Raw genomic sequence first — 27,579 nt, 5'->3', positions numbered from 1 at the left:
AAATGATCCTAAACATGTTTTCCACAGCGTTAGCAAAGCCTTCAGCTTTTTTTTTGAACTATAAAGTATGAAAGGTGCAGTTTAGATTAAGCAGTTTTCCAAATCCAAACTGATCCAACGGAAGACTGATCAAAGGTAAGAAAGCCATTTACTTTTAATTTTTATATATTTTAGTTATTTTGTGTTTGTAAAGCTTATGGATTTTCTGCTACAAATAAGCCTACGTTTAATTGTGCGGTTTTCATTTCACATTTCACACATTTGGTTCCATTCTGCCGTACAAACCCCCAGCATCAATAATTCTCCTAAGCAAATGTAATACTGTTTGGGTTGGGGTCTCGTGATACAGAACGTGCAGATAACATGAATATATGTCGTTGAAGAGGAAAACGTCTGTTTGTTTGGGTCATCATTTTCATAAACTTTATCTGCAACTATGATAGGTGTGTATAAAGCTTTGAACACAACAGCCAGTGGACATAAATTAAAAATGTCTGGGAATGTGGGAGTTATTTACCATCCTTTATAATAATACAGTTTTTACACAGACGTAATTTGCTCATAGTAGCAGGAACTTAGCTTTCAGTGTAAATTATGAGCTGCGATTTTCTGTTGCTTAGTATTAAAATAAATGAAGTCAATTAGAGGAAACATAATCAGGTATTGTAAAGACGAATTGATCTATTAAAAACKTATCACTTCAGTTAACATAAAAGTATTTGCATAGAAACAAAGGCAGCTTTTTGAGTTCTTTATATTTTATTTCGAAATCAGACAGTAAAGCCGACTAAACGTAGTGTGAATTTCTAATACTGAAGTTTTCAYGCTTCATTTGAAAAAGAATGAGCAGGCATGCTTCTTGCAACACGCACAATCGTTTCTATTATCCAATAAAGAACTGGAATATCACATAGGCAATAAACGCGTCATTTTCCTGGAAATGTATAGGCTAGGCTCTTTGATGTTTGATAACAAAAAATAATTTAAACAGTAATTTAAGTATTTATTGTTACAAGTTGTCAATTATTTAGTTACATGTCGCATTCGTCGAAGCTGGAAATGAGTATTGAAAATATAAATAGTATTCAATTGTGCTTGATGGGTAAATCGTATGCAAATGGCAAACAAAGCAACTTTTATTTATAGTAAGAAGCGATGAATATTCTATGAAGATATTTGAGGATGAAACTCAAGAAAGCCAACCATTAAACAAGAAAGTTTAAGAGCTCTATCAAAGTTTTAATGAAATTAATGTACTTCTAGTGGCAGACCCACATATTAAATGGTGAACGGTGTGGAATAATGCTGCTATAGAAAATTTGCTTTTTGATATAGTTTTTCGCTTTCCCGTAAACAAAAAGCAAAACTATTTGAAAAAATGAACTGAAAGTAACAGTTGAACTCACCGTTTAAAATGTGCACATAAGTGCTGGCTCCTTGGGCGTTGCTCGGAAAGCATGAGTAGTTCCCCGAATGCCTTGTGGCGGCATTGGTGATTGTCAAAGTACTACTCTTCTCACTTAGTTCTGTCGTAACGTTGATCCCCCGATCAACATCATAATTTATCATCCTATTGTTATGATACCTATAATAGATTTAGAACAAATCCCGTTAGTATTATGAACAGTTGAAGGGTCCTTTTTGATTTACCAAAACTAGTTTATTGCACTGATATTCAGGTTCATACATCACATTCTTTTAAGAAAATTGACTAAGCGTACTAAACAAAATATTGGAAATGAATTAATACCAACCAAAAAACATACGCTGGCGGTTCTGTACTCTGCAGAACGGTGCACTGCAGTCGGAGTCCACTGCCTGGTTTTAGGTATTTTTCAGAAGGGCCTTCGATGTCAGCTCGTGCCTCTAAAATGTGAATTATTTATATTACTTCTTCCAAAATGGTAGAATTATATACACAAAAATAACCAATTAATAACATTTTAAAACCCTAATTTTAATAAGAGTAACAAAGTATTTTTATGTATTGTATTCTTAAATTTGTTGTTCTTTTTCTGTCTCTTTTTAAAGGAAAATTTTAGTAAATCGATATCAGTCAAAATGTTTTTTTGCCAAAACAACAGCTAATCTAACAACCGTATTTTTACAAAAGACCTGTGAGCAATTATTCTCCGACAAATGTCTGTTGCAGTATTTTTGAAACCAGAATACATCCTTAGAGACGCACATACTTTAATGATATTTTTAACAACGGGGCGTTAAAGGGACTACTGAGACTGAATAAGTTAGTTCTGAATTTTAGAGTAATTTGCGAAATTATTTTGCCTCATTAGGTTGGCTGAAAGAAAAAACTATTACATGTACAAAAAGAGTATAATATTTTACCCAATTTACAAATGTACACAACAAACCGATAGCTAAGAGACCCGAAAAAAAAATTAAATATATTTTGACTAATAATAATAAAAATACGGTTCATATTAACATTTGGCACGTTTGCGATGTACCAAGCAGTACATTTTTTGGCTTTGCATGGGATTCAGAATGCCTCTGATAAAAAACTCATCTAATGGATCACGTAACTCATTAAATAAACCCACAAACTTCATCATCTATGTAACTCTACCAACAACAAAGTTATTTAATTTCATATCTATTCTGTGTCGTTAAAACCGTTTATGTCAAGGAAATTTTAATAAGCACCTTGCTTCTGTCTTAATATTAGACCTAGCAACTTTTTGGGGTATAAGTGAGAAAATCGTGCCGTCCCATTTCCAAATCAATAAATTATCAAATTAATTATTAAACATTTGAAAGTTACACCAAGTTTCACTTCGCTTACATGTGAGATATATGTATTATTTAACTTGTTCCATCCAACTAAGCTGAAATGAGTAGAGCTGTGTGCAATCGAAGCCACTTACAAATTTGATAGAAATAGGAATCGAGTTATACTCATTTTGAAAACCAGGTATTTTTTCCCATTCGGAACGGAAATATATTAGAATATATTAAACATGTTCACGGCTAAATTCACCTGTTTGAGCATATTTGCAAATTTCTTTGGCATTGTCTTTTGACCAACAGCTCTGTATTCATTTTTGTACGTGCAAAGTTCTTTGGCCGCACATTTATTAAACATATTTTTCGCACCCTTTTATTTAACATATTTGTTTGAAAGTAAAAATGATTTTGCAAAAGTGCGCTTGAAATCGACAGTTGTGATCGCAAGAGAAAGAGATTAAGGCAATTATTGTTGTTGCTTCTTTCATAGTTGTTGAAAACCAAAATGTAATTGCTAAGAATTTTACTTATTTTGTCGGTTTTATTAGAAGGAAAGGTAGTGACCTGGAAAAACTTAGTGATTCGTGACAGATGCTGATTTTGCAAGATCGACAGAGCGTTTCCCTTTTCAAAATAGATGTAACAAATATTTACATATTTATTATGGTATTTCATATGCAGAGTGTCTCCGTTCAGAGATCCGAAAAAGAAAATGGGAAACATACGACAAGATAAAGGAATATCTGATACTGGAATTTGAATATGTGCCGAATTTATTTCATTGGAATGGAAATGTACCATTTGGCTGACCGACATTGATGTTTGATATACAAATGAATGTACATCAAAAGGTTATCGTTCTTTGTTATTTCTTCGGGCATTTAAATACTATTCGAATTTTTCAACATTCAAATGTTTCACAGTAAGGTAGGCCCATATACTATTGGGATAAATTGTTTTCATATGTCACCCGAAAATTACGTATTGTCCGTAATACAATAATGATAAATAACATAGGCATAAAGAATGAAAATGCGGAGAGTGTTCCATTATGTATTTAATATTTGTTGAGAGAACTAAATTTATCCCTTAATCATAATTACGCAAAATACAAATTTCCATTGTCACGCAATATATTTAATTATGACACATAATTGTGCTCATGTTTATTAAGTGGGTGTCTAATCACTTAAAATATAATTGTACCGATATTGACAAGAGAATTAACTATTAGTCGATTGGTTTTTCAAACCATATGTAAGCCAAATAATTTCCATTACTGAAAGTGCTGAATTAAATAAATTCGGTACATTATAATTACTAATTAAGTAGTACGCTATAATTATTTATATTTTTAACATACATTAATCATCGAAATTAAATATCGTGTAGAGTGGCATAAGTCCAGACGAAATTTTTTGCAGTTCCATTTACTTGAGACTTTTTCAAACCAGCTTTCCGGTCAATATCAAAATACTTTTACCAGTTTTGGGATAACTTTAGAAACGTTAAATGTTCTTATAACAATTTAATATCTTCCCAGAAATTTTATTAGCTTGGTCCAGAAGATCTCTGTTTTTCTTAACTTTTAAGTTCTTTTCTAGCACTACGTTTTCTCAAGATTTTGCTTCCCTGTAAACGTAGCTCTCGCATCAATTGCGCCGTTCTTCGCCTCAGTACTTGTTTTTTTACTGAAAACAATGTTTTAAACTAATTATTTGCTCGTATCTAGCATAATTTTTTTGTTATCAAATTGAGAGGTCAGACTTACTATGAAATCTGAAAAAATACTTTCCTGGATTTAATGCAAAATTGGGACAAAACCGTGTTACCAGAAGGCAAAATAATTCCGCTTCAGCTTCGAACTAGCTTCATAATAAACACTAAACGGAAATACTTTGTCGAACTGTTTTTGAGTATGTAACGTATAATAATGGTAAATTTGATTTGCGAACGTTTCAAAATTCGTTAACACCAAAGTTATTACCGGCCGATTTGCAAATCCTTGCCCAAGTTTGACATATTGCGGTTTCGATTTTTAGATAAGAAAGGGATCAGGAAGTTTTACACGTCGTTTCGTTAATAACTAACTTGCAGCATAATGCTTGCTTAGCAGTTATTCAGATGTTTATGGGCAAGCTGTTCTAACAGGAAATTAAGGCAGAACCCATTTTTAAGGAATTTTTGCATTAATCATTTGCATAATTTAAGAAATCTGTAAATAATTTTTTATCAAGTTCTATCACCTTGATAACTAACTAAACATTTTATTTTTCTTTAAAAAGTTATTTTTCGGATATTACGCTACTTGGAAAAGTTAACTAACACCTGTAAAATATGACCCAGTTTATTTTACACTTTCCACTTGGCTGGTTATATACACTTTGCTCTAAATTCATTTTCTCAAACACGTTTTACTAGCAATGCTCAACCGAAATTGAAATGCAAATGACCTTTTATAAAAGGCAGGAAGAATTCAAGAAGGGTTTAAGATCTTGTTGAGAAAGCTTACTTTAATGAAAAGAATTCCTGTTTCCAAGCAATTTTTGTCGAATAATTGAAACGAATTCCTCTTTTTCAATTATCAGTGAACTCATTAGAGTCTAGCAATTTCGATACTATATCCTTTACCAAGCAATAATAAAAGCAAAATTGAATTCACTGAGAAAGTTTTGATAATGGTGGTATTGAGCACTGTTTTCAAAACTGATCTCCAAGGATTACTGTATCTGTTAATTAAATTACTCGCCGCAAACAGAACTAAAACTATTTGTTGATATTAAACATGAACATTTCTGAATCTCGAATAAAGGAAAGTGAAAATTAATTTAATCAGGTGAATCAAAATTACTTTACGATCGTCACCATGCCCACAGTAAAGTCGATCAATAATATTTGAATTTAGCTGATCTTATAGAAAAAATACTTGAACTGTTCTACGAAAACTTGGATAATGTTTTCGTACTGCTTATACTTATGTATATAATTATGCTAAATTCCGCATTTATTTATTTTCGCCTGTACGGTTTTTCGACTGAACACATTCTTGTTCTACTGAAGAAAGTATTGTAAAGCTTTCGGAAAATGAAGTTCACAAAAACCGAAAATCCGTTTTTATTTCATTTTGCCTAAAGGTAGTAAATGCTGAAACTGATTCTAATGAAAAACACGCCCACACAATCTGCTTTATTAGTAAAAGTTTTGCAATTTTGGTATATTTTTGAGTTTAAAACCATGTTTATTACTCATTTCATACTACTGTGGGTTTTTAACGATGTATTAATGTTATGATATTATAATATATATTATAATATTAATTTTAATACTAATGCATGTCAGATTCTCACAAAAAATCTACTGAAACTCTGATAGTGGCATTTTGATTTCATTATGCATTCAGAACAGTGGCAAGTGTTAATACAGTTACGTAATTAATATTAAAATGAAAAACATAAAATATGTATTTGATTTTCCATTTTTATGTAAGCATACTTTACGTATTTATATCTTGATTTATTCAACTTGACATTGGATTTATATAGAAAATTTACTGGAAAAAATAAAAGACCCTTGAGGCAGCCATATTTTATGTTGCTTGTTTGTCGGTTTACTGTCGAGGCTAATTTAAATCCAACATTTTTCTTCAATAAAAAACCATACCTAAAACTAAATAACTTACACGTTTAAAATACAAAAATGTAATACATTTTGTTATGAGTTGAAATGGTAAAAACAGGTGCACATCCATTCAATTCATGCCTAATTGCTCAATAAACTTCAGAAAGTACCGAACAGATAGTAAACCAGAGTTTAATGCAGAGAAATAGAACAATCGTTCCAAATTACAAATTAAAATTGAATTTGCGGAAGCGAAAACACAGGGAACTTTAAATTAATACGCGAATGAAAATGCACGATGCCGCTATAACGGAAAATGCATTAAGGAAACCGCAATATATTATAGTCTGAGAGAATGCAGGCTACTTTTCTCCAGTGGATCTCGAGCATTGTTTCTGAATCTATGGATATTTTTATCGCTTTGCATATATTCGTGAAAATATTAAATTTGCTAAAAGGATAGCGAGAAATGCATGGTAAAAAAATACTGATTTGAAATACTGCATTATACATTTAATACTATTTGTGAAAATAATATCTTTCTTTCATATAATTTAATATTAAATAAGTTAAGTGGAATGCAATATTTATTGAACTGAAATTTACTTAAAGTTGAGCGATTATCTTTGATTCCTTAAAAGTTAACCATATTTATTTAATGTATAGTCAGCATAAAATACACAATCACGACAAAAAAGAAAAATATTAAAAGCAAAACATATAAAATAAAAAATTATGCCAATATAAGCGCAAAACTACAAGCACTGGAGAAATATTAATTTCATCCAATATGAAAATATTTAAGATGTCTTATTTTAGATCCATTTTACTGAGTAAATATTAGCACGGATGGGTTTAAAAACTACGCTAAAAGAAAAAATGCGATCATAATATCAATTACCTTTAATATTATATCCAGACAAGCTGAACTAATAAAAAATAACTCAAGTGAGACCAACTGAATAACGAAGCAAAGTTGATACCAAAAGAAGTAAACAAAAATTTCAAAAAAGACCATCGAAAAATGTGTAGGTGACTAGTTGTAGAAAACAGAAATTGTATTAAGAGGGTTGGAATCAGAGCCGAAACATACTATATATAGTTAAATCAATCTAAATCTCTACAACAACAAAATTAATAATTAAGTTTTACAAAGATATAGCAAATAACAATAAAATATTAACAATTGAGTTGCACTGTGCAACTTACCTACTACGTTGAGTTGAACGAAAATACTTGTTGAGGGGTGTGACGAAACTTGACATTCGTACATACCAGCATCTCTTTGCTGCACGAATTTTATTTGCAAAGTCCAGTCCTGAAATGCAAGAAAGAACTACGATAAGGTAATTTATCTTTATCAAGGCTGGCAGTACATACGGTATACGTAATAGTTTAAATTGTAGGACTGAAAGGACTTGGAAATAAAACAGAATAGTCAAGGTTTTCACTGCCAAAAGCACATTTCTGGAAGTACTAAACATTGACATGTCAATAATTTTAAATTGGCCGGAAATTGATTAGAATGGTTTGTCAAATGCTGCAAATTAACAATTTACAATTGTTTTCAAATTATTTATTTTAAAGCAGAAACGTCACAACTCTAACATTTTAATTATTAATATATGTGATTTGACAACAGCTTGAGCCTCAAGCTGTTGTAGTTTTCCTTGACTTTTTTTGACTAACAGAAAATCACATTTCTTTTGTAAAATTGATCTGTGAATGTCGCTATTTACAAAAAGTCTCAAATATGTAAATGCGTACTAGATAGCAAGCAAGTGTTATGACTGTCATTGATCACTGAAACGATAGTGTTTTTAATATAATTTTTAGACTGCAAATATTTACTGACTTTTCACGCACACCAGAACTTATATTGGTGATACATTATTGATTGTCACATGCAAATTCTGCCTAATTCCACACAGATATTTAATTTTATGCAATAGACACACTTCAAATGTATTTTCAGTCGAATGTTCACCAATAAACACGAGCATATTAGGAGCGGTCGAGCCAGACTCCACACAAGAACATTAGCAATTATCTGAACGGCAAATTATTATTTTAGTTGCTATAATGGTTTTTGCTACTTTATTTTATTTCATAATTGTAATTTCACTAAAGTAAAAATATTCATTATTATTATGAATTTCACAGCACAGTAATTTGATTTTCACAACTTGATTGATTACGATATACATTTCAATATAAAAGAGGTTAATGTAACCAACTTTATATATCTTCTAAATAAAGTGCCGAGACATAGTGAAAAGTAATAAACGAAAGTTTTAATTTTGTTTATCTGATCCATGTACACCTGTGTATCTGCTTAGTATCTACCATCAATTAAGTAATTTCAGCTCATGATTATGATGATATTCTAGTTAATCGAGTTGCTCAAAAGACTACATAAAGTGTACAAAAACAAATATCTATCTATCTATAATATCTACTATACAATTAGTCTATATTTGCAAGGATTAGCAGGATATCATCAGGCTATATTAATCAGTCCCCTGAAAAATTTACATTTCATATTTACTATTGTTATTCGTGATTGCTGATAATTCCATAACTCTAATGGGAAATTCTTTAAGAGTCAGTCAATTTTCTAAAGTAACGTCGGAGAAAGTCATGAATAAAGACCCACAAACGGTGATTGCAATTTTGTTCATCAATTGACTCTCGTACAGCAGTTTGTTTTGAGATCGATCTTATGCAATTTTGGCAATGATTCAATAATGCAGTCACACAAATGATGTAATATATTAACCGCCTAACCATTTCATCAGAAACGGATTCCTTTAATATGAATTATGTATGTCTGGCAGAAACTTCCTGATTAATAATCCCCACCGTTATTAATTAGGTGAGCTATTCATTGCGAATAGCTTAATAAATGGCAGAGGCAAATTAATTTCCATGAAATTAGTATTTATCTTCACCCGAAGCAACTAAAATACACTGCGTTAAATTTCCTTTTGTTGGCTTAACAGTGGGAAAAACTGAATCTTTATACCTATCTCATATTGATGCACGTAAAATACGTCCAATAATTATTTTTTTGATTATGAACGCATAGAAAGGTATCAATTGCAAGCAAAATATTTAAAAACTAAACTATTTTTAAACAGGCAACGATACAAGGCCCATTGSTGTTTTAAGCAAACAAAAAACAAAATYTATTGCGTTTACACACTCTACCTCTCTAACATTCAATTRWCAATTGACTAATTAATGTTCGTGCATAAAATTTCACCTACCAACTAATCATGTTTAGTTTTGKTTTTTCTAAATATATTACAWTTCTGAGCTTAWCTTTTTCATTTAATTTARTATTTTCCATTTGCAAATAAGATACTTACAAAAACTATGCAAACTTAGAYACACATAGAGGGCWATACTGAACAAATGCATGAAAATCTCTTAATATTTAATATCAGATGATGGAAATAATATAGTTTTTTGGAAATCGTACCTATAGTCAAATTTTCTAGTAATTAACGGCTAATTTTATCCTTTACAGGCATAAGTAATGTTATTCGTTTAAAACGATTCATGACAGCACTCTAATCATAACACCATGATTATATCGCCTTACTAAAGTTTTAAATAAAACGGGTATATCCTGTCTAATGAATAATGCATATCCAGCGTCGTAGTGTCGAGTTCGATCTCGTCCTTATTAATGATCCTCTTGGCCATTAATTAGACCGGCCTTTCTCTTGAACCAGCATAAATCAGTCCGATCCGCCTTTATGCTTTCCTTCGTCGAGTGTGCGTGCTGGATTTTGAAACCAAAAGGAAGGGCAAGATAAAAAGGGCCTTTGACAGTTGAGGACACACGGAGATGACTAAATGCCTCCGAGCAACTCTTTTAAATTTGATACTGTGAGAGTGCCCGACTTTCTGGATACTGACACTCTGCACAAATTAAAAGTTTGGATTAAATATTTTATATTTATATAACTATCTATAAACTCAAGTTTTAAATTTAGTTGAGCGCGTCATTTCAACAAAGCAATACAGATTTTAGAAAATATATTTTATCTTTCCGGGTTGTTCATATTTTTAATACTGTTTATACCTTACACCATACATTCTTGTAAGGATTTGAACAGCTTGCGCTCTCGCCTGCAGGCAGGAGGACAAAAATAAATTAAAAACTGAAAAACCACAAAAAATGTAATAATTTTTCAGGTCCCATACTAATATCATGATTTAAATTACGACCAATGAATATTCTAGGACTTAAAATTTGTAGGAATAATCCATCCAAAAATTAATGGCATAATCAACGAGAGCGCTTTATAAAATTTAGACTAACAGTTTTTTGAGTCATAATTTGAACTTCAGTATTTTAAATGTTCTATAACAAACCCGGAAAAGGGAGGAATCTCGATTTGTGGGAAGGGAAGTGAAGCTCATTACAATAAATTCTGGAATATTTCCTTTCAGTAATACCGCTTGATTTATTATGTTCTTTCTCTACAATTATCATTAAAGAGTTCCTATTTTTGCAATCTTATGAAATAAAACAATGGAGTTGAGAATCAGTTAATGTTATTAGGCAAATCCGGTTTCTCGTGCATTAAGTGGAACTTTAAAAGATGGAAAATCTTGAATGTCGTCTAGGAAAAGCGACATGACAAAAATTATTTATTATGGGCTACAGAATATTTAAATCTTTCTTTTACGTTTTTTCAGTAATTTATAGACGAGCAGATAAGCAAAATTTGAACAATATCCGGGAACAAAATACAGCAACTTATAAAACTCAGCCTTAAATCAGAAAATATTGAACGGATAATCTGATTTATAGTGCTCCGCTCAGATTGGAGGAGCCATTTATTGGACACTTAATCTTAAAAGTTGCCTGAAGACTTTGAATTTTAAAGTTGTAATCCAAAATGCCTTTCGCATTAAACGGGTAAGTTGGTGTGATCTGCAACAGCGACAGTTTCCCACCACATAATATTTAAATCATTAATCTATGAATAAATCTAATTACTCACCGGTTTTCTTTTGTTTGATGCATAATGAGAACTGTGCATAACGAGAATTATTATCACCATTTTTTAAAGTTCGGCCAAAAAATGTCTTGCTAAATTACTAGTGCATATATTAGTCGCTTTGATTCAATCTAGCCGAAACGCTAGTTTAAATAATTTGTAGAAGCACTGATGTTTAAAGATCTGGATAGAAAAAAATGGAACGTGAAGTAAAAATAGATACTTTATATATCTAGTAAATATGTGAACTGCTATGCTATAGGTGAGTCACCTACTTTCAATTTAGAAACACACATACATAATTAATATTGTATTATTTAAAATAAGTTTTACTTTGTTGGGTACCCATACGTTGCTGCATGGCAAGTTATCTTCTAGTTGTAGCTCTTTACAAGTAGGACTTTCTACTGATTGTACATTTTTGCCTATATACTCATTTAATCAAATGTTCTGTTAACATCTTGATTGACGCAATATAACAGTTTGAATTTGTGTCGGAGATATAACCCTATTTCGTCAACATACTTGCTTCTATTTTTGAAAAAATTTGCTAAGCGAATTATATCTAAAACTCAATAAACTGGATGTAATGAACAACGATTGAAGTAAACGCTTTTCAGTATCGCATTTTCCTTCTGAAGCGTTCCAAATGATAAAATAAAAAGGACAATAATGAGAAACTCAATTTTGAAATCCATTTGTAGTCTTTCGAATCGAACAATTTACATTGATGAATGGAGACAAACGGCCATACATATGTGATAATAGTTTTCAATTTATCTGATGATGGGATTTTATTCAATCGAATGTATTGTACTCGACTGTACTGCCATCGACTGCAGTTTTGTATATGGTCTCGTCTGAATTCGAATTTTGCTGCTTTTAACATTTATTGCAAATTTAGTAATTACAGTCCAATGTGTCACTAAATTAATTGAATTTATTACTGTACTTGTTGATGAGCACAAGGCGTGTGGTATATCCTGAAAGCAATCGGATATCTGAATTTAAAAAATGGTGCAATTAATTTAGGTAAATCCAACATTTCCTAGTTTTCTTTGGCAAGTGTCTAATATTTGTGCAAATGCAGCTGATGTTTTTTTGCTACTACTTTTTTATACCATGTTAATTAATTAGGTAAATTTAATGCTGAACTTTAAATGAAAAATATGGAAAATGAAATGACTATCTCGGACTGCCTAAAACGTTGCTGAAGCTGCCCTTCTAAAAAAAATTGCTATTTTATTCATTCGCAATATGTTCCAAATTCTAACGAATAAAGCTAACTATGTCCCATAATGATCAAAATCAAAAACGTGATCACTTTTACGCAAATACTTATGGGCTTTGACTGTAGGATGACTTAAGACCTATTTACCTCTGAGTGCTGCAAGTGGATGGTTTGAAACCTGTCGTCGCTGCTGTAAGTCGTTAAGCCCACTGTAAGCAGCTGATAATAATCCTTCCTTCTGATCCATGAGACCTGAAAATACCACTGATTTAAAAATATAGGCAATTCTTTCCGCCGGATTGCGCTAAATCCCACGTAGATTTATGGCGCTCCGGCATGTTGAATTTATTTTAGGTATTAAGTCAACTAAATATATGGGATAATAAATTAAACGTTAAAATTTATATGTTAATGAGTTAGGTGAAAAATAGTGGCGTATTTAATATGAAGTAGGTAAATGCAGTTTCGTAGTGAACATGCATTGCCGTTTTTTTAAATCAAAACCATTGGCATAATTCTGTTAACTATACCTACGATCTTTTATCGGTTAGATTATTTCGTACTTGACTTTGCATTTACTGTATGTTTTATATAGCGTGTAAATAAATAAAGCCAAATTGAAGTTCGGCTATAAATTTAATTAAAATTCAAAGATCTTTCCTTCAGAAAAATACTCGGAGAAGCATTTTCTTGCTTTATGTGCCCATTTTTAGCACATATTTGATAAGAAGGTACAGGATGTTATGGCAATTTTGTAGCATTCAGTTTTTTTGATTCATTGATGAGTTAAGTACAGATTTTACTTAAACATTACGCAAGAGGATTAACATAATCAGGATTAACGAAAATAAAATTGACTGACTGTTCACAAATCGCAGTATCTTTTGATCATTTGATTAAGGGACACTCTGTATATTTATTATTATCAGCATTAATAATTTCCAGGTGCTAATTATTTTTTCATATGTATTTCGAAATTCGATCAGTTTATTCCTATTTTCCCTTATAATTAATAACTCCTAAAATTTATAGCACTTTTGTCGCTACTACGTTGGAAGGACTCTTCAACCGAAATAGTATTGTATGATAGTGAAAAGTAAAATAAATCTGTATTTATGATGGGATATAAATTCCATTAAAACCTAATAGAAACGCGACGGACGTGCCCAAGACCTGAATTATTATACTGTAATAAATTTTGTTTCGCGTTTCGAATCTTAGTTAATATTATTTATTGCAATGTTTAGTAATATTATAAAATCTGTCTTAAAGTTATGATGGTAATATTGGCGCTGACACCTTAATATTGATTTGCTAATAAGTTAATGCATTAAATCCAGATGGACGAAATTGTATTAACCGGTTCAATAGCGCAATAAAACTATTTAGTTTTTAAGTGTTAAGAGCATAATAACCAGCGGCAGTATTTTAATGTGGTAACTAATAAAGAAGGAACAAGCACATTTTCTGATTAATACTTATTAAGAGTTGTCTAATAAACGACTAATTTGACCATATCTGCACCATGCAGCAGAATGAACAATTTAATTTAGAATTCGTACATGATAATTTAGTATTCGCGCAATGGACAAAACAAATAGGGAATTCACATTCATTCAAACGTTTTTGAAAAAATATTCCAATCCCGATATTAGAATTACCCATGCATGATATTGTAAATGTATAATTTTGACGTTATTTTGAAATTTATCTTTATCTGTTACAAAGTAACGCATCAAAAGTAAAGCAACAGCAGTTACAAACGTTATAAACGTCGACAAAAAACAGAGAGGTTAATTAGAAAACCTAGAGGCAGCAGAAAAAACCTAGAGGTTAATTAGGAAACAAATTATAAGCACATCAATGAATTTCTTACCACTTCAAGGAAAAAACTACGTCAATAACAATTATATTTCAAATCCGGAATTTTGTTTTTAAATGGACTGATTTATTTTTCTTCAGCTTTTCACATATGAGTAAATTAAGCAGTTTCATATTTCATTCGAGGCAAAAATTCAGTTTAAAGTCCGTGGAGCTTTAACGAAAGGGAAGCGAGTACATAGTGCAAAAAACTTTAATTTACTTTTTAATCAAAATTGTTGTTTTGAAGTCATTCCAAACTTTCTAGGCTTCTTTCTTCGCTCGGGAAATGGAATACCAAAGAAAAACATTGTTCGGCAATTAAACTACAGCTTTAATTGCTGGCAAAGCAATGCAGTTTAAGGGCAAGCAAAACCGGCATTTTAGAATTGAAAATTTAAATATTTAAATACAGCACGAGAAATTGCATCTAAATTGATTTGCAAAAGCGTTCCATTTATGACTTTTGGGTAACCAAATTGACATTTCAATTTAAAATTCAAATACCGAAATGGCACGAATCTTAGTGAGCATTCAATCTGTTACAGTGTAAAATTTCCTCCCGGTAATGACAATTTTTAAATAAATTTGAGAATATTTCGTTTTTGTCTTTCACTACAAACCATAGTAGTAGTTTAGCATGCTTTGGTTAAATGTAACGTAATGTAATCAGGCATAATGCTTACGAGTTTCTATTCAAACAGATAAAACAATACATTCTGCGAATCAGTTTTCACTGACTTGAACTTGCACCGGTTAAATATAATTTCAGTTCAATCATCAATGTCCTTTCTTAATGGCTTGATCACTCCGGACCCAATTGTTTGAGCTGGATTACGCTAATACGCTAAAAGCCTTAAACTTTAAAGGGTTAATCCGATTTTTTCCTTAACTCTGTGAGCTTCGCAGTCTTTAGCTTAATAGCAAATGAGGTTTGAGAGTAACTACATACGCTTATACTTAACTTAATGAGTGACAAAGTAAAATCGGTAAATACACTAACTGGACTTAATAATACGTTAAAACGTAAAAGCTACATTGTAGAGGATGTCAGGAATTAGGCTTGCTCTTGTAGATTCTATTAACTCAAACGGGTTCTTTTGGCAACCAGCAAACAGCCCAATTACAATTTTATGAAAACCCACAGAGACCCACAAATATGGGAAAACGGAGTTTTTATAACTGGTTAGCTCTGAAAGTACGATATCACTTTAATCGAAGGTTGAATAGATTTAAATTTAAAATATGCGGAGCACTCAACGTTTTGTCTAGTTAAAAGTACTAAATGATAAAACTACATTTTAATAAGAAAGCTCAACTGTTTGAGTTATAACTTTCCAAGAAAATATTAAGAAGAAACAGTTCGTAACTGAACATGTGATGAAATAAATTATATGTTGCACACCATAGAAGTTGAAGTTGCTATTGTGCAAGAGCAAATCGATTATTGAAAGTTAATTAAAGATTAGTACTTCGTAAATATTTTATATTTAAAACACGACAACGATGAAATAAAAGGTCATATTGAAGCTGCATTCTTACATCTCGGAAAGAACATTGACTGATAAACGTGTTTTAAAATATTTCTCATAAAATAAATTAAGTTTTAAACTCCATACACAATGACATTTGTACTGGGGATCAAATGAAGTGAGGATGCTCTGCTATTGGCTTTTACTGTACCAACATCATTTCGCTCTTATGACTGATTATAAATCTGAATCAGAGCTGTCGATGCTCCAAAGAAAACATTTTATAGGTCAATTTACATGCGGACACGTACAAAATTTATGATTTCAGCTGTTTCTGTTTTGGCAGTGCTGAAATTTTGCGCCATTGTCTGCTGCGCTGCGAAAGGAAAGTAACATTTTGAAATGAGTATATTTTGTACCTATAGGTGCTATAGTCTTTACAATACCAAAGGATAGGAAATGAATAACACCTTGTGAAATTTATCGGGAATATTACATATCTGGAACCAATTAATTCAAACAATTATAAAAATATATTAAGAACAAAGATCATGGATTTTAAAAAGAAAAGAAACATTTCAAACATCTTATTCCAGAAATCCAAAGCGTGGACCGTTGCAAGAAAACAGGACTATCACTTGGTCGATATTTTTAGTACCTATTCTTGAAGGTAAAAGATAATTGTTTTAGAATATATCAATGGATATGTGTGTTGAAACTTATTAAACAAAATTTGTGATAAATTTCCAACCCTTGTCGCAATTCTCTCTTTCTTCTCTTTTAAAATCAGCACAGGTGTAATACCCAAAAGTAATTTCTAGTGTCCTCTAATATATTCCACAGGGCTTAAACAGATCAGTGCCCCTGAAGAGATATGCAAACGACAATGGGCACATTTGCCTTGAACCATATTATTAAGTCATTTACATTCGCTGCCAGCATCACCATCTTTTGATAATAAAGTTTAACGTTCTTCCCGTACCTGAATATCAGGCATGATTCGGAGTAAAAATTGGGGAAAAAAATTGTTCTCTGAGTTTTGTAAACGGATTCCATTTTATTTCTCAAGGAAGAGTAAAAGAAAAATGTGTTGGTAACTGTGGAGAATTTCAGGTCTCTATATTGAAAATGAAGCAAATTGCTTTCAGCGATAATCCAAAACAGTGCATATTTGTTATATTCACTGCGGTTTTAGATGAGAAATTTTCCCATGTGTAAAATTTCTAATTAGTTTTACCGGTACACCTACTTCGGGTACAACAGTATTATTGTCAACAGTTTATATTTTTAAAGCATCAGACCTCCCAGATTTAGTTCAAACTATCTCATTTGTTCTGAATGAAAAAAGTGGATTTTGTTCCGAATTTTTGAAAAATAGTCAACGGAACACCGGAGATCTTTACTTTTATCATTCACATGTTAAGCGATCTTCACATGTGGCAAAATGATATTCATTTAGAGCAACAGTTCAGCATTTTTTGACATTTGCTTTACTTAATTGAATAAAGAGTTATGCGTATATGAAGTGCTTTCTTACATAACATTAGAAATAAGGTACAATTGTAATACAAATTTTGTGAGAATTAAAAAGCTCTATAAAATTGGGTCAAAAATCAACTTGCCGAGTATATGCAAAAATAATTCATCATTCGTCATTATAAAAATTCATACAACTACTTTTAGAAAGCTAACTTGTCTGACGTTCGTATTTTGCGGACTCGACAAATGTTGCTTACATTTTTGCAGAGAAAAAAACAGTTTCATTGAATTCCTATCCGAATATTGCCTTCTAAAAAATACGAGAAACGTTTTACTCGGATTTTATTTTTGGTTACAGATTGCAGCATCATCAAAATATATCTTCAAAAACGTTTGATTCGTACCCGCTAAACGGATTAATGCAATCAAAAAGTCCAGAAATTAGCTGATTTTAGTAGATAGGAAATAAACCATTTTCAAATGACCAATTTCAGTCCGACATTTGCTATTACAATGTTAATTATTACGAGTATGTGCACTGCAATTCGTTTTTCGGTCATTTCTAATCACAACTAAAAATCAATACGTTATTTTAAAGGGATAAAATTGCTCCCAAACAGAAATAGATTGGTATTAAATGCTATACGAATAATGCACTTTATGGAAGAACCTAGTATTTTTCTTACCCGTCTAATCAACCACAAGAAATCGATAGTTTTTTTTCAAAGACATAATGTGTTAACAATTAAACGGTTAATAAATAGGTACCTTACATCTCATAAACGAAGTAAGCATATATCCGTTGTTTTTCATTATGTTGCACATTACTAGAAGAAATGATCGCCTGTATTCAACAAAGCATTATATTCCGAAAATTGAGCATTTGCATTTAGCCTACAAGAAATTGCCTCCGAACAATGGAGCTAGTTTAATCCTAACGACGACATTAGTAAGCCAGCAAAGAGCGCTGGGCATATCTGACGCCGGAATTGTCGTTTAAGAACAAAACAGGAGTACAAAATATAACGTTTGATTCTCGAGAACCGACAATGTTTGCTTTGCTGAAAATATGTGCACCGAGCATGATAATAGCAGAAGAATATAAATGCCACCTTAGTGCTTTATGAGAAATATTCCTGAATGAAATGTAGCCTTTGTAGGTAATAGAGCAGATACAAAACCTGTCAGTGCAAACATACGCTAATACTTCTAGAAGAGTTTGTCAGAAGTTCAAGACAAGAAAATCGTCTTTCAGTTAAGTTAAGTAGGCAAATAAAAATAATTAAAACTAACTCTTCCCGGAGTCGGGATTTCCATTTCTACACACGCGAGTTTTTGGGGAAACCCCGCAAAAAAATATCTACGTGACAAGTCTGGTGATCCAGCTGGCCGACGTATTGGACCACCTCGTTATGTTCACATATCAGAAAAGATTTATATGTATAAAATATGAGTTTTTTCACAATGTTGCATTTATTACTTAAATGTTATGAATATTACCACGAAATGCGGCAAAAGATTTTGATACCAGAAAACGTTAATGTCGTTTATACTTACGGTTCCATCTCCTATATTGTTGATGACACACGGAAGTAGCGCAGTTGACCCCGTTTGTGCTGTCACGACCGTGTTATTTTCTGTGGCAAAGTGAACTGGAGGACTCTCCAAGGGCGGAAACGAGGCCCCAAGCTCGTTCTGAATGTCCCCGCCGTCTGCCAGATCCAGGTCGGAATCTAAAACAAAAATAATTGGAATGATGAATTTCCAAGCGAACCGACAAACCAAAATATGAGTTCACATTTTAAACAGCAACAGTTTTCTTTAATAATTAATAAGGTGTTGAATCAGTTTGAGTTGTGAAAAAATTCCTAAAACGTGTTCAGTATTTCAAATATATACCGCCAGAAGAAAATTGTGCTCCAACCAGAAAAAAGAAAATAACCAGTTGGTTGAATACAACCTGTGTGTTAGTCGAACAAATACACTATATGACATGACAATAGAAAGATAAATGTGTTGCTAATCCCTTCTGTCCCTCAAGTAAGTGCAAATTCGAAACATCCCATTGCTAATACCTAATCAAATTAAAAAAATGGGAAAAAATGCATACATGGATGAAAAGCCTGGCTATGCCTGATGCAGTAGTTCTTTTGTTATGCTGGTTACCTCTAAGTTCAGAGCTATTCATGTATTCCAATCCACCTATGCAACCGTTTTTTTTAATCTCCCAAGGTATCACTTTCTTCCCCACACAGTGGATCTTTCCGAACTTGCTTATATGTACTGGCTTAAACTTTTCACGCTGTTCCATTCACATATTCAGTATGGCAAGAACTTAATTTTATACGTTCATACGACCACGTAAATTGTACATGATATCTCAATAATTTTCCTCATTTCCTTTCGAACCTTCTCGTTTTTGGACATAATTTTCTAATGAATCCATGAAATACATTATGGCACAGTTTACCAAAACTTGCATATACTTCAGAAGGGTATCAGTTAATCCGTCTTAATGCTGAGTTCTCCATACGTTTGTGTTAAACATATTAATTTAAAATTATATTAAAACTTGCTCAAAATCCTGACCAATGAAACCATTGCACAAGAGTAGTCTCAATTTCCATCAAGCCTAATTTGGTTGAGTACCTAAAAGAATTATTTTAACTGAAAACGTTTGCAAAGAACACGAAAACAGAGTCAAACGCATCTGGCTTGGAATATCCTTGAAAGGATTCAGTCATTGTGAGAGGAGTAATTGAATCGAATTTCGAGTTTTCTATTCAATAGTGATTGCTTTTATAACGAAACTACTCTATTTTATTCTATGCAGTCTTCCCATGAATTATCCAAATTTTTCTCGACATTATGAAAGCCAAATTTATCCGGCTTCTATATAGACATTTATTGATCATGAATATTAAATATCAAATCATTTAAGTAAACAACATTTTTCAAATAGTATTTATATAGTTTTAAAGCCTTTTAGAACTTATGAAAGTAAGCAGATACATAAATATATTTAAAAATTTTCATCCACAGACCGCAAATGCATTTCGTTTGTTATATCTGATGGAAACGGGATATCCATTCTTCTCCAAATATTCCCGATATGGGGAATTATTCCACACTTCCAAAACAGTATTCTCATGTTTTAAAAGAAAAACGTAATAAATTACTTTTACGGTGTAATAAAAGCCAGTCTGATTCATAGAGAACATAAAGCTTGCAAAACGGAACGATGCCCCGCTGTTTATTCCAGTTTTCAACCAAAAATTATTGCCGAATTTTCTATTTGCATCCAGCGGGTATTTCCCAGTACCTAATTAAGCTTCTCTAGTAGGAAAATGTTGTATATTAGCCATCGACATAGCTCTTTTTGTTTTTAATTGGCTATATTACGGACCAATAATCACTCGAATTCTTCAGATATTTTCTGTAAGGGGTGAAGGTTAAATAAGTAATTAGCTCGTTTACTTTACACCTGCAGGAAGGCAGACAATCATTTTTTGAAGGAAAAGTTTAAATAAAGGTGTGTAAAAACAGACATGAACAAAATAAGTTGGCTTAAAATATATTTTAGTTATATTAATTATTTTTTTATTCGTATCTTTTTAGTAGCCGGCGGATACAATTTGTAGGTGTATTCACTGCCGCAGTTTTGTTCCGAATATACCACTCAAAATATATAAAACTTGTATCCGCATCAGTTCCAGACTATGCAATTTCAAACAAAGAATATTTTATACGTTATATCAAAAGAGTTCATTTCAGTTTCAATATTTAAAACACATTTCATTCATTGTCAAATATTAATTGACTCCTTTGTCGTATGCAGTATGAAAAATACGCAAATCATTGTACATTATAGTAAAATGCCTTCGTTTGTTTTTTGGTCGTTTCCATTAGTAAAACCATTATTTCGAGGAAATCATGATGTTGAGCGGAAATTAAATTTCTGTAAGAGTGATGAATTCCTTTCAAAATTGCTGGTTTTTAGAATGCCCGCAGTTCCTATATTAACTATTTTTAACAGTATTAAGCAAAAACGTTCGATATTAGATTCACCTTCAAAAAATGCGTAGTATTTTAAAGATGTCCCTGTAGCTGCAGAGATTCAGCTTTTCGTGTTTTATGGACAAAATATTACTGTCAAAACTAGGCAGGCTATAGTTAGAGCCATACATTTTTCAAAATGTTTTTGTTTCGGCAAACAAAAGCTTTAAAGTATTGTCAACCAAATTGGCAGTGCTTCGTCATTAAACGAAAAACAGCGAAATGTAATTTTATAGTTCACTTCTAATTAATTATATTAATGTTTGTTAATAATAATAATAACTCAACATATTTTTGTACCTATAGAGCCAATACAGCAATGCAATTAATATTGATCAACAAAACATGTTAAATGCAAGTAAGCTAACACAATGTAAATTTATTAATGATTTGTTAATTAATCACATGGGTATGCTGACAATCGCAAAAATATTCCAATGCAATCGCAGTGACTGCTATTAATCAGAGAAATTCCGAGTTGTGTTTGGTGGAAAAAGTTTGTAGCAGAATGAAATATGTTTTTAAGTTTCAATAAAACACGATTTCGACACGTAGATTTACCAATTGATTGCCGATGTGTCGGTTTTGCGCATTACAAAACAGGATGTTAAACTTTATTAGGGGTGAAAGGAAAAATATAAATTTCTAGTGAAGAAGTCAATAGAAATGTGATATGGTTAATTAGGTTCTTTAAGGTAAAAATATGAGTCATCATTGTGTTGGAAAACTTTATTTGCTGTCGATTTTTTGATTTGTTTGACAAACAGCCACCAAAAAAATAATGAATGAATTTGTTGTCTCTGTAAAGATATTCAGATTTAACAGAACGAATAAAATATGACTTAAATAAACTGGTAGGAAAAATTGACGATAAATATGTAAATTGCGAAAATATTTGGTGTTCCATTTGAAATATGCAAGATATGAAGGTTTAAAAACATGCAATTTTGTAGGATTATTGGGCGATTTCCGAAGAACTTTATATAAATTAAAATATGTCAGCACATAGTTTATTCGGTTGGGATCTCCAAAGACGTTTTTTTTGTTGTCGATGAGAATTGGAGAATTTTCAGTGGGTAGGGTGCAGCATCGAGTTCTACTTTTCAGCGAAAACATCTAAAATAACCTAATGTTAAAATTTGACGGTAAATCCGCAAATGGTAGATAAAAAGGGAGTTTTATTTTTTTAATTATAGATCGTTACGACACACTTACGGCGCATCCGAATATTGTAAAATTATTTTAGTATGCGTTCCCATTAAGCATAAAAAATTTTTGTGGGAAACATTTATTGCCGAAGTTCAGATTTGCTGACCAATCGCACTTTGACGCACTAAAGAACGTCCTGTATATTACAGTAGCTGTGTAGAAGTCTCACATCCGCAGCTGAAATATTGACACAAACTGCCTCTTATATCCAACACCAAGCATTAATTTAAATAGAATCTTCGAACGAACGATCAAAATTTGCCTCTGCCTCGCTCTAAGATCTGAACATTCATCGCAAAGCTTGAAATCGGGTTATCAAATTGATAAAACGTTCCAAAATTTTACCCAAAACACGTATGCCAATAAAGACTACATATGTTTAAAAATGAACAACATTGTACACATTTGAAACAAAATCGTGGCTTGCCCTAAAACTTTTTTTGCTTAACACGTTTTGTTTCAAAGTAACTGAATTGGAATAAACATTTTAATTCATTCTTTTAAACGGAAACAATATTTTGCGCAACAATGATTACGTTGAAACCACAAGAGCGACACACATTTTGCATTTGATGCAAACCAGCTTTTCGGATAAATGAGTAACAAAATGCCAAATATGTTCCATTATTTTATCTATATAATGTAACAATGTAAAATTTTGTTCGGGGAAAAATGTCTTAATTACATAGTCAAATGCTTTTTAATATTATATCTTTGATATTATTTTTTCAATAACTTTAAAGAACTTAAATTCTATTAAAATTTTCGAAGAAATTATTCGCAATTTTGCCTCAACTGTCGTAAGGTTTATATCGTAAAAAGTCAAGAAACATACAATTACTACTATCACCATTATCTGCTATAACCAAGTTCTGATTTACAATTTAAGATGGACTGATTTATGACGCTCAGAAGGTTAGGCCGGAAATTCATTGTTTATGTATCGCTTCAATTAAATATGAAAGAAACAAAGATACTTTTGTACATTCAGAGCTCTCTGTCAGCTAACTTTCAAGACTTTGCTCGCTTTTCTTTGGTTATACATCTCTTTAGAAGCGTCTTACCTTTAAGCATTATCGTCTGCGTCGTAATTTCCATAATTTAACTTGGCGAAGAATGGTTGTGAATAAATAACATGCCTCGTCCTGACGCCCTGCTTAAATATTAACTTTAGGCTTTTAAGAAATTATATTTCGGGCATTGTGCGGCTTTAAAAGAAAGATATATCGTCGGGAGCAGAGAAAATCAAAGGAGTTTAGAATTATATTTAATTCATTACCCGACTGATACAAAGATAAAACCTGTTCAAATTCTGGGAAAACATTTTACGGGTTACATAAACGCTGTTTAATGTATAAATTAGAGGTGATTTGGCCTGAAAAGTTAACTAGAAATTACAAAATAAAAGAAACAACCGGTTAGTATCTCAGAGAAACAACACACACTTTATTTTAACAGCAACACCTTTTGTTTCAACTCTATTTGGTTCTACCTAAAATCCTTTATCGGTCATAACGGTTTACTTTAACGCTTGTTAAGATACAGTTTTGTCCGATAAATAATATTGTAAGTAATTTAGCAGGGCTGGAGAGACCTTCTTTATCAAATGAGAGTTACTTAAATTATTTTAAATTAAAGAATCCTTCAAATAAAACATTTCAAATAATATCTAGCGATAATGGATAATTGAATGATAAACCATTCTAGTGATAATTGATGGTTAGAACCGTTGATCATGATATGAAGTGCCTAAGTGTTCATTTTATATGGCACATTTAATAGCGTTTAGAATACAACCTAATGAGGAGACAATAAATAATAATTCGTCTACAAGAAAACGTGACAATTTCAAATTTTGTTAAGAACATGAGCAAAAAATATTACTGAAAATCAAGCTGGGTACTAAAATATACAGAGTTCCACATTGCAAGTAGATAAGTCCCCTTGTGTCTACGAGCTATAAACTTTTATTAAATAAGAGATATATGCATACAAAGACAGTAAACCATACATTATTATGTATAGTTTATTTAGCTTTTGGTATTTCTTAGATATTTCTAAGCAAAAGGATTTAAACCCAAGTTCAAAAATATTAATACCATAGGTATTGCTTTAAAGTCTTAATACGTTGAAATTAATAAGGTAATTGAAACGCAGTAGGTTGGCCTTAATTCTCAGCAAGTTTGAAGATTTTAATAAACAATTTCGGCTCATAAACGAATAAATTGACAAGTGAATAAATTGTTAATATGCAGCAGGAATTTCTATATATCTCAACGGTATATTTCCAGCAATGTCGAAAATTTTCAAACAAATTTTAATCCAGACAGTAAACTTTCAAAAGTCAAGCGGTGGAGAAACTTTATTAGTTATTAGAAAACTGAACTTTTCAGTTTTCAAGTGCATTTTAGAAATTTAGCCAGGACAATTTACCCTTTCATTTAGAGTCCTCCATAAATATAGCTAGACCTTTTAAAGTATTTGCAGTCCTTCCACTCTAATGAACTTATTACCAAACCAAATTCTGGCAATGGGTTAAAGTTAAACTCAAGATTAATAAGGATTGCTAATTGCGGGTCTACATAGAAATTTGTGGTAATTATATGCAGTTGCTCTGGAGTATTTACATTGGCAATGTGCCTTCTCCATTAGTGAAGTTCTCCAAATTAATCCAAGATGTTTTAACAAGCATTTTGCGTAACCGACAATAGTAAGCGGATAAAGTTTCAAGTCGCAGAAGCTAATTAAATAAAAATTTGCTCTAGATTTACTATGAAAATATATCAGCAAGCAATAGACAGTAACTTAACTGATAAGCAAGTGCATTTTATTCGGCCGGCATTTGATACTTCCTAACTTTTAGTCAGATAAAAAATGGACATTTGCATATACCTATTTTATTATTATATTTAAAGAATAATAAAAAGACAGCGGAAAGCAGTAATTATATAGTCTATATGAATAAATTTCAACAAATGATGATGTTAATTTTATTTTCAACACGTATATTGTAAATGTGCTTTTGTTATTAATGAACACAAAGCGAAGAAAGACGCAGAAACATCCGACAATCTCATTCTTTTGAAATCACAAACCCGCTCAAATATGAAGCTAAAAAGCTCACACACCTCAATTTAAAACAAAAGCGATACAGAACAACTTTTTTTATTGAATTGCATTGAATATGAATAGAACACACAATAATTTTAACAATACAAGTCGAGTATTTTCACAAGATAAACAGCGGTTTATGGCGGATTAATTAATATGGGCGCTGGCTTTGACCAATAAAGGCCAATTTTTTTAGCCAATTTCAATTAATCTACGAAAAAGCGGGATTGCTCATAACACAACTAAACTGTGTTGATAAATAACAAGAAATCATTGCAACATTTTGGTTGTTTGCTTAAGAATCAGATCTGTATCTGTATTGTTTTTAGAGATTCTTCAAATAATTAACGTTGCTTGGCGAGTAAAAAAACCTTACTTCCATTTTGTTGGACATTCGGTCAGAAAAATAACAATTAACGAAATTAATTCCAAGCTTTCCTGATATATGTGAAAAATGTTGAATTCCTTTTGGCTAGGCAGCGTCTATTCACAAAACCGCTGAAAAGGTCTAATTCTGTAAAATGAAGCATGAAAAATGTAAAAAATTTAACTGTTAAGATGAAACTCTATCTGAATAAAGAAGCAGGAAAATGTGGACACAACAATTGAGGTCAGAATTCGATTCGCTTAAATACACGCAGAAAATAATAAGAAAATTAATTTCTATTAAAATTTATTTTCCAAAAATACTGATTTCATCGTAAAAGAGTCAAGACTTCAACAAATCACTGCTTAATACATTTTTGCATTCCCACCCCTTATTGAAAATGTGTAAAAGGTATGAAGTCCTACTACTTTTTAGAGTTTTAAATGCTCAATTTAGAACTAATAGACAACATTATATGCGACAGAAAAATTGATAATGCTTTTAGGTTGAAATAAAAATAAATTAAAAACTTTCCATTAAAATGAATATTTTTTCTGTTCTTTGGAAGGTTTAGGTAACTGTATTTAGGCGAAGCATCCATAATTTCGTTTAACAAGTAATTATCTACTATTTCAATGCCTTTTTAACTGAATCCCGATTGTAAATTTGAATTTTGTAAATTATGCATAATGCATAGTCGTTTGAAAATAAAAATCCATCGTAAGTATGAATCACAACTAAAAGGTTTAGGCGCAAATTTTGCAGCATCAGAAAAATTTGCTTTTTGCAACAAGCTTTTATCCAAATTCATTTGGTTTCCTGTTTTTGTGGAACTGGGCATCGTGGTTGAAATATTAAATGTTTTATGGCTAAAGTGCATTTGGATGCGAACAGACGAGAGTTGAGTTTATTGGTAATAAAATATAATTATTTATCTTCAGCGTTCAACATTTGGAAAAACTACGTAAAGTACCTTTCATGAAAACAAACTATTATTATTGGATACATTTTTAGTCTTCTAATCGACTACTAAAGTTATGTCTTGAGGCTTATTTGTGCGCGTTTCTCGTGAGACTCCATACATATCGAAATAATAATGTAATAACACCTCTTAAATCACATCTCACCTCACATCTTTAAAGACCTCACATTAGGCAAGTCTTGAAAACAAACCACTTTTACAAAAGAAATAAGAGAGCAATAAAATAATCAGTCATCATCAACGAGAAAAATGTAGCACCGGTTTATTCGGAGCTCCATTTTTTTTATTTCAGATTTTGAATTAGTGTCCAGCTCTTATATTCACTTTTCGGCTAAAATTGTTTAATAATGAAAAGAGAAAAGCCCATATGTAAGTAATACTCGGAATATGGCCCATTTCAGAGTTTGAATCGATTTAAATAAATATATATT

At 31.6% G+C, this 27,579-nt stretch overlaps 1 protein-coding gene across 2 annotated transcripts in view; it reads right to left on the bottom strand.

Moving 5' to 3' along the window:
- The window catches only part of LOC109540490 (zwei Ig domain protein zig-8), a 162,416-nt gene that overhangs the window by 13,948 nt on the left and 120,889 nt on the right, over nt 1–27,579 (bottom strand). The window contains exons 3-7 of one of the 2 annotated variants that reach the window (XM_048667243.1): nt 18,981–19,156; nt 12,760–12,864; nt 7,573–7,699; nt 1,755–1,866; nt 1,407–1,585 (exon numbers count right to left, since the gene is read on the bottom strand). In XM_048667243.1, the coding sequence (XP_048523200.1) occupies nt 1,407–1,585; nt 1,755–1,866; nt 7,573–7,699; nt 12,760–12,864; nt 18,981–19,156 (699 nt within the window). The remainder of the gene's footprint in view (nt 1–1,406; nt 1,586–1,754; nt 1,867–7,572; nt 7,700–12,759; nt 12,865–18,980; nt 19,157–27,579) is intronic. The other variant, XM_019908901.2, reaches the window with a different exon arrangement.

The sequence above is a fragment of the Dendroctonus ponderosae genome, unplaced genomic scaffold (assembly GCF_020466585.1).
Source record: "Dendroctonus ponderosae isolate FM_Combo_2020 unplaced genomic scaffold, Dpon_F_20191213v2 Dpon_F_20191213_6, whole genome shotgun sequence".
NCBI lineage: Eukaryota > Metazoa > Arthropoda > Insecta > Coleoptera > Curculionidae > Dendroctonus > Dendroctonus ponderosae.
The sequence above is the reverse complement of the archived record's forward strand: the minus strand, read 5'-3'. Positions and strand labels throughout refer to the sequence as shown.